The 13,757-nt window shown below is 45.1% G+C and overlaps 1 protein-coding gene across 1 annotated transcript; it reads left to right on the forward strand.

Moving 5' to 3' along the window:
• The first annotated feature begins 367 nt into the window (after positions 1–367).
• Positions 368–13,719, forward strand: trpc1 (transient receptor potential cation channel, subfamily C, member 1). The gene is made up of 13 exons (XM_034572644.1): positions 368–888; positions 1,682–1,836; positions 1,940–2,041; positions 2,174–2,376; positions 3,026–3,157; positions 3,332–3,527; positions 4,164–4,500; positions 6,728–6,867; positions 7,060–7,209; positions 12,017–12,201; positions 12,355–12,556; positions 12,876–13,070; positions 13,211–13,719. Exons 1-13 carry the CDS (start codon positions 723–725, stop codon positions 13,436–13,438), a joined length of 2,391 nt encoding a protein of 796 aa, XP_034428535.1. The 5' UTR covers positions 368–722; the 3' UTR covers positions 13,439–13,719.
• Positions 13,720–13,757: the final 38 nt, after the last annotated feature.

The following is a 13,757-nucleotide window of genomic DNA, read 5'->3' on the forward strand; positions in this document are numbered from 1 at the left end:
GTGTACATTGCATTAAGACTGTATATCTGACGCCTCCATGCATGTTTGTATATCGCTCTCGGGAAACACGCAGTGCACATGTAGTATTTGTGTGTACAGCCACTACATATGTATATATTTCACATATAGCTAAAGTTTCAGAATATAATGGTATAGGGAAAACATCAGCACATATTCAAACAGGAATCTTCAGTTTAAACTGAAGCTTTTGGGAACTAATGTAAGAAGTAATGTAATATTTTTTTGACTTCCATCAGTTGAGCCTGAGGGATCTCGTTGGTACAAAGCTGCACTGAGCTGTTACATAATCATGAGGCAGCATGAAGGAGGCTTTGCGCCTGCGACATGGAGGAGCAGGTGGAGGCGCGCGGGCATGCGCAGTGAGAGGCGCGGCAGCAGCATCAGGACCAGAGAGATCTCCAGGATCCGGCGACGGGAGAGAAGATGGTGCGCGTAAACACACCGAGGGCAGATCAGCGCGACGTTTACTCGGACTGAAACCGAGAATTTCCGCCGAATCCAAGTCGTCGAGCGGCTGATTTAGGAGAAAGCAGGAGCGCGTAAAAAGGGACGCAGCAGAGATGCGACGATAACAACGCTCGATGCCTCCGGTTCGGTCTTTACGCTGCTGCTGCGACAATAAACACCACAGGACCTCCTCTGGATAAATGTCCTCCCATCCGACGGGCTTTCTCGTGTGATGCTCGCCGCTTTCTAGTGGGATGCACATCAGTGTCGGGCCGTACTCGCTCTCCGTCGTCATGTCAGCTCTGTACCAGGGCACGGACACGTCCTCTCCGGATAAATTTCTGGCCCTGAAAGACGTGAGGGAGGTGAAGGAGGAGACGACGCTGGACGAGAAGCTGTTCCTGCTGGCCTGCGAGAAAGGTCTGTTATTCATCTCCTTCCTCCTCCTCCTACTCCTCTTCCTCCTCCTACTCCTCCAGTGTTTACCCAAACCAATGTCCACTGTTTTTTACGCACACTGTTTATCACAGAAAGGCTCATAGGCCTATTCGTTTTTGAATGTTAGAAGCTCAATGCTAATCTGTTTAAGATAATGGGAAAGCTGTTATTATTGATTGCTCACAGATTTCCCTGAGTGTGCACTCAGCAGGCCTGTTGTAGTTCAAACACCCAGCTCAGTTCCAGCATGGTCACTGCACCAAGCAAACTGTCATACCACTTCTTTTTCCTATCACAGCTGCCAATGTGCTGGCTACTGTTTAAATCTGCCCACAGGGACTCAAAGACATATTTTCCTTTGAACATCTGCTCCTCTGAAAACTTTTCCTTTCCGCCTGCTCTGCAGACTTTTCACGGCTCCCTAACAAGGACAGTTAACGCAAACAAACCCAGCAAGTGTAAAGAGGCATGGGTGTTCTCAAGTTGGCTGGGAAGAGAGGGTTTCATTGATAAGAACACTGTGCAGGCAGATGCTGTTGCAGAGTAACCATATAAAGTCTCTATAAACATGGCTCCACTGCAGAAATCCTTGTCCTTTGGGGGAGATGTTATTGCTACACCCGACTCGAGGGCTTGACAGAGGACTGCTGGAGCCGGGCCTGCGGGATGTTTTGCCTCATGACAGAGGATGTGTCTGTTTGGCGCCGTCCTCAGACGATACTTCACTGCTTTTATAGTCCTGACTCTGCCTGAATTGTCGCCCGGTGCTCTGCAGGTGACTACTACATGGTGAAGAAGCTCCTGGAGGAGAACCGACGCGGCGAGCTCAACATCAACCGCGTGGACATGCTGGGCCGAGACGCCGTGACCATCACCATCGAGAATGAGAACCTGGACATCCTGCAGCTGCTCCTGGAGCATGGCTGCCAGGTAGAAAACACCCGGGAAAACCAACACTCTGCACAAAATAATCCATGCACAAGAAGTCACTTTCGAAATCTGCCGTCTGAAAATGATGCTTTTGTTTCTTCAGGCGACAGATGCCTTGTTGGTGGCCATAGACTCAGAGGTGGTGGGAGCTGTGGACATCCTCCTCAACCACAGGCCCAGGCGATCGTCCAAGCCCTCCATCGCCGTTAGTCTCCTCTCATCGATTCTCTTTCAAGAAAAACACTCATGAGCACAGATGAGACGAACAGGCTGGAATAATTCAGATTTTCTTTCTCTACAGTATTCACACTTTTCTATGTTCTCTTTTCTTTTTTAGAAACTGATGCAGCGGATCCAGAACCCGGAGTATTCCACCACCATGGACGTGGCTCCGGTCATCCTGGCCGCGCACAGGAACAACTACGAGATCCTGACCATGCTGCTGAAGCAGGACATCTCGCTCCCCCGGCCCCACGCCGTCGGCTGCGAGTGCACGCTCTGCAACGCCAAAAACAAGAAGGACAGCTTACGACACTCCAGGTACAGACGGTGTCACAGTGTATAAATAATGATGACTCCGGCCCAGACGGCTGCATTAAGCTCCCGGTGATCTAAACCAGGGGTTCGCCGTCACACTGATTTATTGTCACTTGCAGTGGTCGACATCACTTTCTTCTCGCCGGTGAAGCCTGTGTTATTTTTAGGTGATGATTGTTTTGCTCCTCCCTGGTATGTTGGAGCTTAAAAACAGCTATGAGTCATTGGTTCTGTCAAGCAAAGTGTTCAGGAAAGGTTGCAGCTCCCTGAATTTGACGATAGCATTGGTTTTGAAGATGTCCGCTGTCTTCTCGTATGTTTTGGATTTTCATGAATCCTCTTTTTCCAGCACCGTGATCACCTAATTTGTGTTGTAGAAAAACAGCATAAAACAGCAGAGTTTCCTTTGTGGAAGGATGGGTGCTTCCTATCTGAATTCACAGCTGAGATTGTGCTGCTCTTCCTCTGCCTGGCATTTTTATTCTCACTGCAGAGAAGTGTAACCTCCCACACAGTGCGCTAACAGCATCAGTCTGCAGCTTGACAAATGAAACAGCTACAGGACTGAATGCTTCTCCCTGTTCCTGGTTCCTACACCTCCACCTGCTCCATCTGGTTTTTCATCCCTTTTTCATCCATTGGTCCCCGTCAGGTTCCGGCTGGACATCTACCGCTGCCTGGCGAGCCCCTCTCTGATCATGTTGACCGAGGAGGACCCCATACTCAGGGCCTTTGAGCTGAGCACAGACCTCAGGGAGCTCAGTCTGGTTGAGGTGGAGTTCAGGTATGCTTGCAATCAACTGGTGCACCTCCTTCCGTCATGCCTCATTTCTTCTCAGGCACACATAGAGGAACATGTGTCCAAATGCGCACACAGTGATATTTTAAACCCTTCATTTACAGTCTGGAACAGATAAGAAAACTTTTAGTTTGATTATATCTCGTTTCTTGAATCCAGGAATGATTACGAGGAGCTGGCGAAGCAGTGCAAGATGTTCGCCAAGGACCTGCTGGCACAGGCTCGAAACTCTCGAGAGCTGGAAGTTATTCTCAATCACACGTCCAACGAGGATCACGTCGACAAGAGAGGCTTGTTGGAGGAGCGCATGAACCTCAGCCGACTCAAACTCGCCATCAAGTACAACCAAAAAGAGGTCAGACCAACAACTGTCACGTGAAATGTTTGAATGTCAATATAAAGCCAATCTGCAATTTGCATTCACAGACTAGAGGAGAGATAATAATCCAACCACCCATTATTATGAATATTCTCTTACTTCATTTTGGATTTAACATCTGATCCAGTACACCACTGCTTGTCTTTGGGAAATGCGAGTTTCGCAGGATGAAGTACTTTCCTTGAGGCAGCGGCAGTCAAACACGTACTAAAGATTGAAGTTTGAAGCCGTGGGGCAATTTACAGCTGGGGTGGCTCAGTGCGAAGAGTTTGACTCATATATCACGGCAGAGTTAATAGCATCCCGTTGTTTCCTGTCGGGGAGATAAGACTGATAAGGTTCCTCTTCGGGCTGCACCTCAGAGAACTTGTTCCTGAACAAATTCGTTTCTTCGCCTATAGCATGTTTGTGTTTGGATTCTTATTGCAGAGAGAATTTTGATGCATTAAACTTGAGTAACTTACATCAGCTAATAATAGTCAATGTATGTATACAAATTTAAACTAATAGCCTCTGTTTAGCTTTTGTATTCTACAACAAAGAGGGTTATAGATAAGATAAAATAGATTAGATTAGATAAAGTCAAATCTAATTGTGTCGCCCCTCCTACAGTTTGTGGCTCAGTCCAACTGCCAGCAGTTCCTCAACACCGTGTGGTTCGGAGAGACGGCGAGCTACCGTCGCAAGCACACCTGTCTGAAGATGGCCACGGTGCTGAGCGTGGCCATGCTTTGGCCGCTGCTCTCCGTCTGCTACCTGCTGGTGCCGCGGTCGCGCGTGGGCCAGATCATCCACACGCCCTTCGTCAAGTTCATCATCCACAGTGCCTCCTACTTCACGTTCCTGCTGCTGCTCAACCTCTACTCTCTGGTCTACAACGAGGGCAAGAAGAACACCATGGGCCCCGCGCTGGAGATGATCGACTACCTGCTCATCCTGTGGATCATAGGTCAGGTTTTTACCCAGTTCAGCACGTCATCATGCATGTGTGCACAGAGGAGCGTCGTGTACTGCCTGAAACTATCAAATAGAGTCAAAATTCAATCCTACGAACCCAAATTTAACACAAGTAACTTGCATAAAGGAATGAAAATAAGAGATTCTCATGATGGTCTGTTGTAGTATCTTGTATCTATAATCCCATCAGGCAGAACATGACAAACAGCTGTTTCTACAGTGAATGACAGAGAGTCTGGTTTGACTAGGTTAAATCTCAGTTCTGCTTCTAATTGAGCTCTATAGAAAGGAACTGGCAGCTTCTTCTTCCTCCCCTGTGGTCCACCTGAGTGCTGGTATCACCGCACTCAGCGCGCACACACACACATACACACACACGGACACACAAACATGGACACAAGCTCTCTCTTCGGTTGAGGCTGGATAGTGACATTCTGAAACCCACTCCGTCTCTCTCTCTCTGGGGAAAAGCCTCTCTACCTTCCTCCTCTGCCAAGAAACCATTAGAATGATCATTCACTTTGTCTTTAATGGCTCTGCCTCCACAGCCATGAGATATTTGTCTCGTGGCGGCATCATCCCGCTGCTCCACCAGAAACAGAGCATGTCGGCGGCAGCACATCGGTCCAGGAAGCACCGCTGTCGCTGTCCGACTGATAAATTATACCGATAACTGCACCCGACTACGGTGGCCCTGAGGTGCAGATCAAAACGGCAAATCACAAAACACAGCAGCAGATAAAAAAAAACAAAAAAAACAATGACTGATCCCAAAACACGATGGCCAATAAGAAAAAACAACAGCAAAAAAGAAATAAACAAATAAGAAAACACGACAACAAATTACAAAACACTACAGTAAAAACATGAAAACACAATGGTAAATAAGGAAACGCAACAAATAAGAATCACAACAGCAAATCACAAAACACATGGACAGTGCGTCCATCCAATCAGGGAAGAGCCTTGTTCATAGCATGTAGTAGAAGTTAATGCTGTCGTGTTTTGGGATTTTCTTTTGTGTTTTCTTATTTGCTGGTGTGTCTTGTAATTTGTACTTCAGGGCCACCATACCTGACATCTTATGAAGAGATTTAGAAGCAATTGACTTCTATTGTTTGAAGTTATGAGGACGGTTGTGGTGTCATTTGCAGTTTATTCTCTACATTGCAGGCGTAGGATCAGTGGCGGAGTCATTAGAGTGTAATGGGTTTTTCTATGGGATGAGATAACTCACCTCAGGGGGGGTGGGGGTGGGGGAATTTGCAGGATTCATAAGTGCTGCAAAAGAGCAACATCAAAGATCAATTTGAACACGTTCAGCAGTTTTATTCACTGCAGGGTGTGATGCAGTGGTGCAGATTTTACTCTCTACCGTCCCTGCAGCAGCAAAACAAATTCCAAAAATGGGTTAAGTAATAAGAATGAGGCTGCTGATAATCCCCCTGCACTCAGACAACTGTGTGCTAATGTTATCAGGATGTGAAAAGGGGCTATTACAGCTCTAAACATGCGCTGGGTGTCGACAGGCACACACGTTAAACCAGCAGCTTTTTCCCCTCCATCCTGTCGTTCCCCTGAGGCACGCCCCAATGTGGAAATCAGATGCTGAGAGAGATTGTGCGTGTGTGCTTGTTCATGCATGTGCACGTGTCGTAATGTGTCTTGGTGCATCCCTCGCCGTCTGAGTGCGTGCACTTTGATTTCTGCTTGAGGACTCAAATCCGGTCTTTTACGTAGAAACGCACAGGATTCGGCTCAGCAGGCGAAATGAATTTGGAAACCTTCCAGAGACGGAAACAATTCATGTGTGAAAAAGGGATTTCTGTGCCAGAGCCTGTCACTCATCTGATTCCTGAAACAATGCAAATCAACAATAGATCAGTCAGGTTCAATCTATTGTATAATTTCTGACTCCAGGCGGAGACAATATGCCAAGCTGTCAGCTTTATATTATTATCCTTACTGTACGTTTAGAATTGATTATATTCCATTTGGACACAAGAAGACACAACCAGACACACCTCCCTAAATCCTGCAGACGACACATTTTCAGCACATTAATCACTGATTATCTGTGTCTCGTACATTCCTGTTCCTCCCCGAGGGTCCCACTCACTTTTTAAATGTACGACTGCAGGATGCATTTTTCTATTGGTATGTGCATATGTGTGCATGTGCGTGTACGTGACGACGGTTGAATTCCTGCTCTCCTACAGGGATGGTGTGGTCGGACGTGAAGCGGCTGTGGTACGAGGGGCTGGAAGACTTTCTGGAAGAGTCGAGGAACCAGCTGAGCTTCGTGATGAATTCCCTTTATCTCTCCACCTTTGCCCTGAAGATTGTTGCTCATAGCAAGGTACCCACACACTTCAGATTTAGGAGTATAACAGCATGTGTTTCTTTTGCTGGCTTCTTATACGATTGCAGGGAACGTAAACATGATAATTGTTGTTGCTGAAGGAAAAAGGCCTGATAATGTATCTGTAAAGAATTAGTATCATTTTGGGGATGTTTGTCATGTTTCTGAACCTGTTTGCTGGTTTCACAGTTCAAGAACGTGGAGGACACCGAGAGGAAGAACTGGGACGCGTTCCATCCCATCCTGGTGGCCGAGGGCCTGTTTGCCTTCGCTAACGTTCTCAGCTACCTGCGCCTCTTCTTCATGTACACCACCAGCTCCATACTGGGGCCGCTGCAGGTGGGAGAGCAGCACACACAGACACACATCCTCACTGTTACACTTCAACACCTTCCACACTACTCAAGAGTTTTCAAGCCCCTACACAGAGGAATTTGGAAATGCTGCTGGCCGGGTTTTAGTTTAGTAGAAATTCTGGTTCTGTGTTTTAGTCTCTGGCTCCAAATGTAAGATGGCAGCTTCATTTCTGGATAGTGGGAGGAAGTGGAGACCATCTTTATATACAGTCTACTATGGTTTGGAGTGAGATGTCCTGTGATATGGAGCTGAAACGCACATCTGGACGGAGACTGTTTGAGTTTTAACACATCAGTGTGGATGTAGCCACTTTTAAGAAGTTCTGATTCGCTATCGTATTGGTTTCATGGTTAGAGGTGTGAGGAAATTCATTAAAAAGTTTTGATGGTGACTCCTGTAGCGATCATGTACATTAAAAAAAAACACTTTGGATGAGAAAAATAATGAAATTCTTGCATAATGGTTAGAAAGCTGCTTCCTTCCCATCACTCTGTGTAACCCCAGCACTCACAAACATGCACCACCCACTCTCACAGTGAAGTGAGAACTCTCAGGGACAACATCACACCAGCTGTGCTCAGCAGAATCAGACCATCATCATGAGTATAAGCACCGAGCACCGAGGCAGCAGATGAACACGGTGCAATAATTTACCCATAAACAAACTGAAGACATCATCATAAAGCTCCGCGGCGTAGTTAACGTATAGATCATTGTTTCTACCATTAGAGTGAATGAGTAGTTTACAAAAAGTGATTATTCAAACTAGCTTCAGTGCAAGAGGAGCTGACTCAGTTAACCCACAACACATTTTATCTTCTTTTTTTATCACAAGCTGGCATATACATCATTTCCAACCCAACAGCAAATCTGGCTGCGTGACAATAAAGGGAAGAAAAAGAAATACTACTTAAAGATCCTGTGCAGGCTGAGGATACAGACTTTCAAATCATTGTAATGCCAATCGGATTCATTGAAAAACGGGAACCGGGTCCCATAACTTCGAACAACAGGTTCCATTTTGAACAACAAACATCTAATTTATAATTCATGTGGCTGTGGTGCATTGAGAGCGGATGTTTAGCATAGCAATAAAGCATCGTATTTTAATCACTTCCTCATCATAAACCAACATTTATCCATCGCCAGCTTTCCTTTTACTGCTTTCTTACACAACAACAAGATTGTGCCATCGCTTTAACTCGACTGTTATCAATTACAGATGTTGTGTGCTTTCTTTTTCTGAGGGAAGAGCAATAATCACCGCCGACTCTTGTAAATAGTGAATATCTGTAAAACTGTGAGAGTAATATACGTTTTATCTCTTAATACCGAGCAGTTTCAGGTGGACAGTCAAATGTGTATAAACTTAATGTATTTATAAGATAAGATTAGATAATCATTCAATAGTTGCACAACGAAATTTGCAGTGTCGCAGGGGCAAAGAGGACAGAACAAAAATAGACGTCAGTAAGGGTAATACATAAGTATAAATACAATATAAACAAAAGGAAACACAAGAATATAAGTAGAATGGAATGAGTATTGCACGGTTAAATTAGTTAAATCTGGACTTGGTCAAAACAAGTTCACATAGCAAAGTGTGAGTTTATAGCTCTTGTTATGTCACAAGAGTTTTTCCAACGCCCCAGAAAAGCCAAAAATCTGGTTTGCATATTTTCTACTCGGGGCTCCTCGTCAGTACCAGCGCCGTAGGTTGTCCCTTCATATCCCATCCCGATATGTTGTTATCATCCAGCCGGCTGGCGTGGAGAGTTTGAGAAGTCGGCCAACGTCTGATTTTTATGCTGACAGCCTTTAGGATCTGATTGTTTCTCCATATGTGACTCAACCACGTATAGAAATGTTCAGGTATGCAGTGAGGTCAGTGTGTTTGTAGAGATGCCTTCCTGTCATTAAGCCGAGGAGCAGTTTGTGGTTGACCTATAAAACACTCAGGGTCCCTTTTAGTTTCTTAATGAGGATTTTTCAGCTCCAATCTTCTCCGTCTTTCTTCTCCCCTTCACGTTCTTTTTCCTTCTCCCCCCCCTCCTCCCTTTCACTCACCCACTCTGTGACATCACCGTCTGGCTTCGTAGGAATGGGAAAAATATTAGCTTTGGAAATAAATGTGGCTGTGTGTTCGTCGCCGCATCGCAGACACACCTCCCTGCTAATGCACACGCGCCCACACACACTCTCTCACACACACACACAGACAGTGAGTCAGTACTATGTGGGATGCAGTTATGTTGAGTGTCTCTGATTCCATCCTTCCTGAGGAGGCCAGCTCATGTTTCTGCCAGGGAGTGCCCCCCTGCTGAGGTTGGAAAGACGGATTGAAAGTGTGGGTGTGTGCCTGTGTGTGTCTGTGTGTGTGTCTGTATCACCAGTGTGCACGTAGTGAGCTCACCCAAGGCCAGACTTAACCTCACTGACAGTATAAATATACCATAACCAGCAGCCTGCCAGGAAGAATGTATGAGCAGGAGGAAAAATACTGAAGTTTTAACCCCACCTCTAAAGAAGGTAGACGTTCTAACCAAGTTCTGAAAGGTTCAGTCACACAGTAAATATGACTGAATCACGTATTCTGAGAACAATTTGAAATTAAACTGCTGGATTTCTAAATTTTCTTTTTGTGGATTCTATTGTTCCACAATGTAAAGTGACCATATTTATCTAGTGTTTTTCTAGTCTTATTGACGACTACCGTGGTCACACTACAATCCACATTCACCCATCCACACACATACAAATCCATACAGCTCGTTCCCCTATTACATACGCCATTAGACGCAATTTGTGGTTAGGGATCCCTGACCCTCTGATTAGTGGGCGGCGCTCTACCCCCTGAGCCACAGCTGCCCATGTATTGCGGCAAAAAAACTAAAAACAGGAGAGACTCACAGCTCGTATTTCCTTTCATACAATGTTGGCAAATTCATGTTTATTGACTTATTTAGTAGAATATGTTTGTGCGTCCTCAGATGTATTCGAGGCACCTTGAATACATTAGACCCCACTTCCAGTCAAGGTTAAGAGCTCCTGACCTGTCGCATTCCTGCTCTGTTTGTACAGTAACTAAGCTCGGCTGCCTGTCAGGCTGCGCAAGCAGGGAACACCCTCAGCTCCTAAATCAGATGTGTGCAAAGTGGCAGAGGGAATACACAGGGGGGATTTAGACATGACAAGAGAATGAATCACAGTAATAGACCAGCCCTTCTCCTCAAACAAGCTGCCGGGGGTTTCAGCGCAAACACTCCGGTCTCCATTCACCTTGAGGTGCAGGCGAAGTGGTCATCCCTCACACTGGACACTGGTGTGTTTGTGTTTTTGTAATGGCGAGCATGCCTCTGACCTTGTTTGAGAATCTCAAGGTCCTGGTAAACAGATAAGCCACTCAGCCCCATAAATAGTGAGTTCCCAAAGGTCCTTGAAGACGCTCTCTGTCTCCGAGCCCCCTCTCCGGCTTCCTCCATGTTTGTCTGTCTACCCTCAGGTAGGGTGAGAGCGCATGCAGCTGCCAGAACATGTTGTTTCTTTTTCCACCACCGCAGGGAATCACTGCTCAACAAGAACATGGAGTTTAAAATAGCCACAAGAAGTCAGACAGTTTGTTTACACGGTGCTGAAACAGGATCAAAACATCCAACTCGAGAAGAAGTGAAAAGCATTGAAGGGGCGATGCCTCTTCACATGTGCTGTTTACCCCAATAAAGCAATACAAACTTTTTAATACTGTAATAAATCATGACGCCATTTATAGCGTATGACGACAAAGTATTGGTCATTGTAAATTAGCTGTGGATCATGTCTTTAAAGTTATTGGTCGAAAAGGTGAATGCACTACTGCACTACATGATATTTTGACATATTCATGAAATCAGTTATCAAATGATCGTATGACGGGTAATCATTTTCTCATTTGCAGCGATATGGAAAATAGTTTTGCTGACTTTGATCTTTGACCAATCAACAAGTTTGGTAAAAATCGATTTCTGTGTAGTGCAAAAATACAGTTGCGGACTTGTGGAAGTTTTAAAGGTACAAATGCTGCAAAAAGACAAGTAAAGACAACTCCAAAGTAATTCTGTTGAAATAAACTTAAATAGCTAAATAAGCTAATCTGGTGCGTTGTTACATAATGTGTATTTTCTATGTAATATTCAAAGTTGGAAATTAAATTATGCACACGGTTGTTTCCTTGTTATTAACTGTCTTACTGCAAAATAGGCCAGTGCCAACTATGCTGACAGAGACTAAACAATACTACTGCAGTGTTTCCCTTACTTACATTGAGTAAGTTAGTGCTATAGGGTCAGTTTCCTTTTTAAGTGTTAATGCAGATGCCAACTATAGAGTCAATGATGTCAGCAGACTGTTTTTCACCCCAGACATTTTTGATTTATCGCAGCAGAAAAAGGGAAAGTGTAACTAATAACGTTAAAAATGTTGGCCCTGTTCCATTTAGGTGTTTCCTGCTGTTATACAGCACAGCTTACTATGACACGCGAGGAGAAGTATTTTCCGTGTGTAATGTGTTAGTCTCTGCTGTGTTTTTCCTGCTAAAAGTCTAAATGTCTCCTAGGAGAGAGTAAACTTATTTTTGGAGTAATAACAAAGCTAATTCTCACAGAAGCTTCTTGACAAAAGCAGCAAATCTAGTTTGCCTGCAGAACACATTACCCAGACCTCCACAGGCATGGATCTAAGTGAATTCAAATTTCAACTCATACTCATATGTGATTGTAATCTGTAAAAAAAACAACGATCCATCTCTCACCAGATCTCCATGGGTCAGATGCTGCAAGAGTTTGGAAAGTTCCTGGGGCTCTTCCTGCTGGTGCTGTTCTCCTTCACCATTGGACTCACTCAGCTTTATGGAAAGGACCAGAAGGACCCAAACAAGACTCCAGCCAAGGACTGCGAGGGCATCTTCTGCCAGCAACAGAGCAATGATGCATTCCACACGTATGGGCCAACCTCAGCTTGTCATTCTAGACAGTGATGACGACAATGATGAATGTTTAGAATACTTGTCCAGAGACGTTAGAGGCTGTTTGTATAAGGGATGATTTAACTGTTGAATTAGAATAGGCTTCATCAGCATATTGTGTTTTACAGGTTCATGGGGACCTGCTACGCCCTCTTCTGGTACATCTTCTCCCTGGCGCATGTGGCGCTCTTCGTCACCCGCATCACCTACACGGAGGAGCTGCGCTCCTTCGTGGGCGCCATGATCATCGGCACCTACAACATTGTGGTTGTTATTGTCCTGACCAAGCTGCTGGTGGCGATGCTCCATAAGAGCTTCAGACAAATTGCTGTAAGTCATTTGCGATTTCACAATACTGTCCAAACTGTTTTTCATTTCCTGTTGAGATTCAATTTATTGCAATTCACTCTGAAATGGAGCAGATGTTGAAATTGTTTTGTTTTTTCTTTGGAGCCCTGCTGCACATTTTCAGTTTCTTTTGAACCATCGTTTGATTTTGCAAATGGAAACAGAAAATCTAAATCTATCCGGCTCAAGGATTTCAAGTGTTTCGAGTGTTTTTACATCTTCAGGATTTCTGTGTGTGAAAAAGTTCCTTCTCACATTCCTGTGTTCTCCACTTTCTCTGTGGGTTTTTGGACATCTGCAGAATCACGAAGACAAGGAGTGGAAGTTTGCCCGGGCCAAGCTGTGGCTGAGCTACTTCGATGACAAGTGCACGATGCCACCGCCGTTCAATATCCTCCCGTCGCCAAAGACCGTGGTTTACATTGTGACCAGCATGAGCAAGTGGATCTGTTCACACACCTCGAAGGGGAAGGTGAAGAGACAGAACAGCCTGAAGGTGAGAAGAATATTGTTTGTAATTGTAGTTGGGAAACGGCTGCCGGTGCATTTTTGTGGTTTGAGTTTGATTATTTATCTGGGATGGACAAACGAAGGCCTTTGTAAATTCTATACTCCTTGTTTGTCTTTTCCATGCAGGAGTGGAGGAACCTGAAGCAGAAGCGCGATGAGAACTACCAGAAGATCATGTGTTGCCTGGTTCACCGCTACCTGACCTCCACCCGGCAAAAAATGCAAAGCACAGACCAGGCCACGGTGGAGAACCTGAACGACTTGCGCCAAGACCTCTCCAAGTTCCGCAACGAGATGAGGGACCTGCTGGGTTTCCGGACGTCCAAATACGCCATGTTCTACCCGAGGAGCTAAACAAAGATACACAAAGACTAGATATGTCTTCTCCATTTCCCCCTTTGACAAAACCTCTGCTTCTCCTGTATCTGGGATGCTGTGTGACGTGAGCATGTGCAAAAACTCTGCTCTTTGAGTCACAACTTTTAAAACCTGGAATTTAACAAGAAAAATATGTATTCTCTACCAAAGCCTCCAGACTTTCCCCCCTCCTCGTATTATTCAGCTCTTTTGTAAATAAGGAAAGCCATTGTTTTCAATAGAAAGACAAATAAAGATTTAGGGAAAACTTTGACCCACTGGGGCTTTGATGGCTGATGCATTTTTCTGAATGCCG

Source organism: Hippoglossus hippoglossus, chromosome 20 (assembly GCF_009819705.1).
Source record: "Hippoglossus hippoglossus isolate fHipHip1 chromosome 20, fHipHip1.pri, whole genome shotgun sequence".
NCBI classification, from domain to species: domain Eukaryota; kingdom Metazoa; phylum Chordata; class Actinopteri; order Pleuronectiformes; family Pleuronectidae; genus Hippoglossus; species Hippoglossus hippoglossus.

What these genes read in the sequence shown, in the direction of transcription:
- trpc1 (XM_034572644.1), top strand. Translation starts at nt 723, where the DNA reads ATGCACATCAGTGTCGGGCCGTACTCGCTCTCCGTCGTCATGTCAGCT. An exon ending in GACAGCTTACGACACTCCAG is followed by an intron (nt 2,377 to 3,025) that starts GTACAGACGGTG and finishes GGTCCCCGTCAG; the next exon opens with GTTCCGGCTGGACATCTACC. An exon ending in AGCAATGATGCATTCCACAC is followed by an intron (nt 12,202 to 12,354) that starts GTATGGGCCAAC and finishes TGTGTTTTACAG; the next exon opens with GTTCATGGGGACCTGCTACG.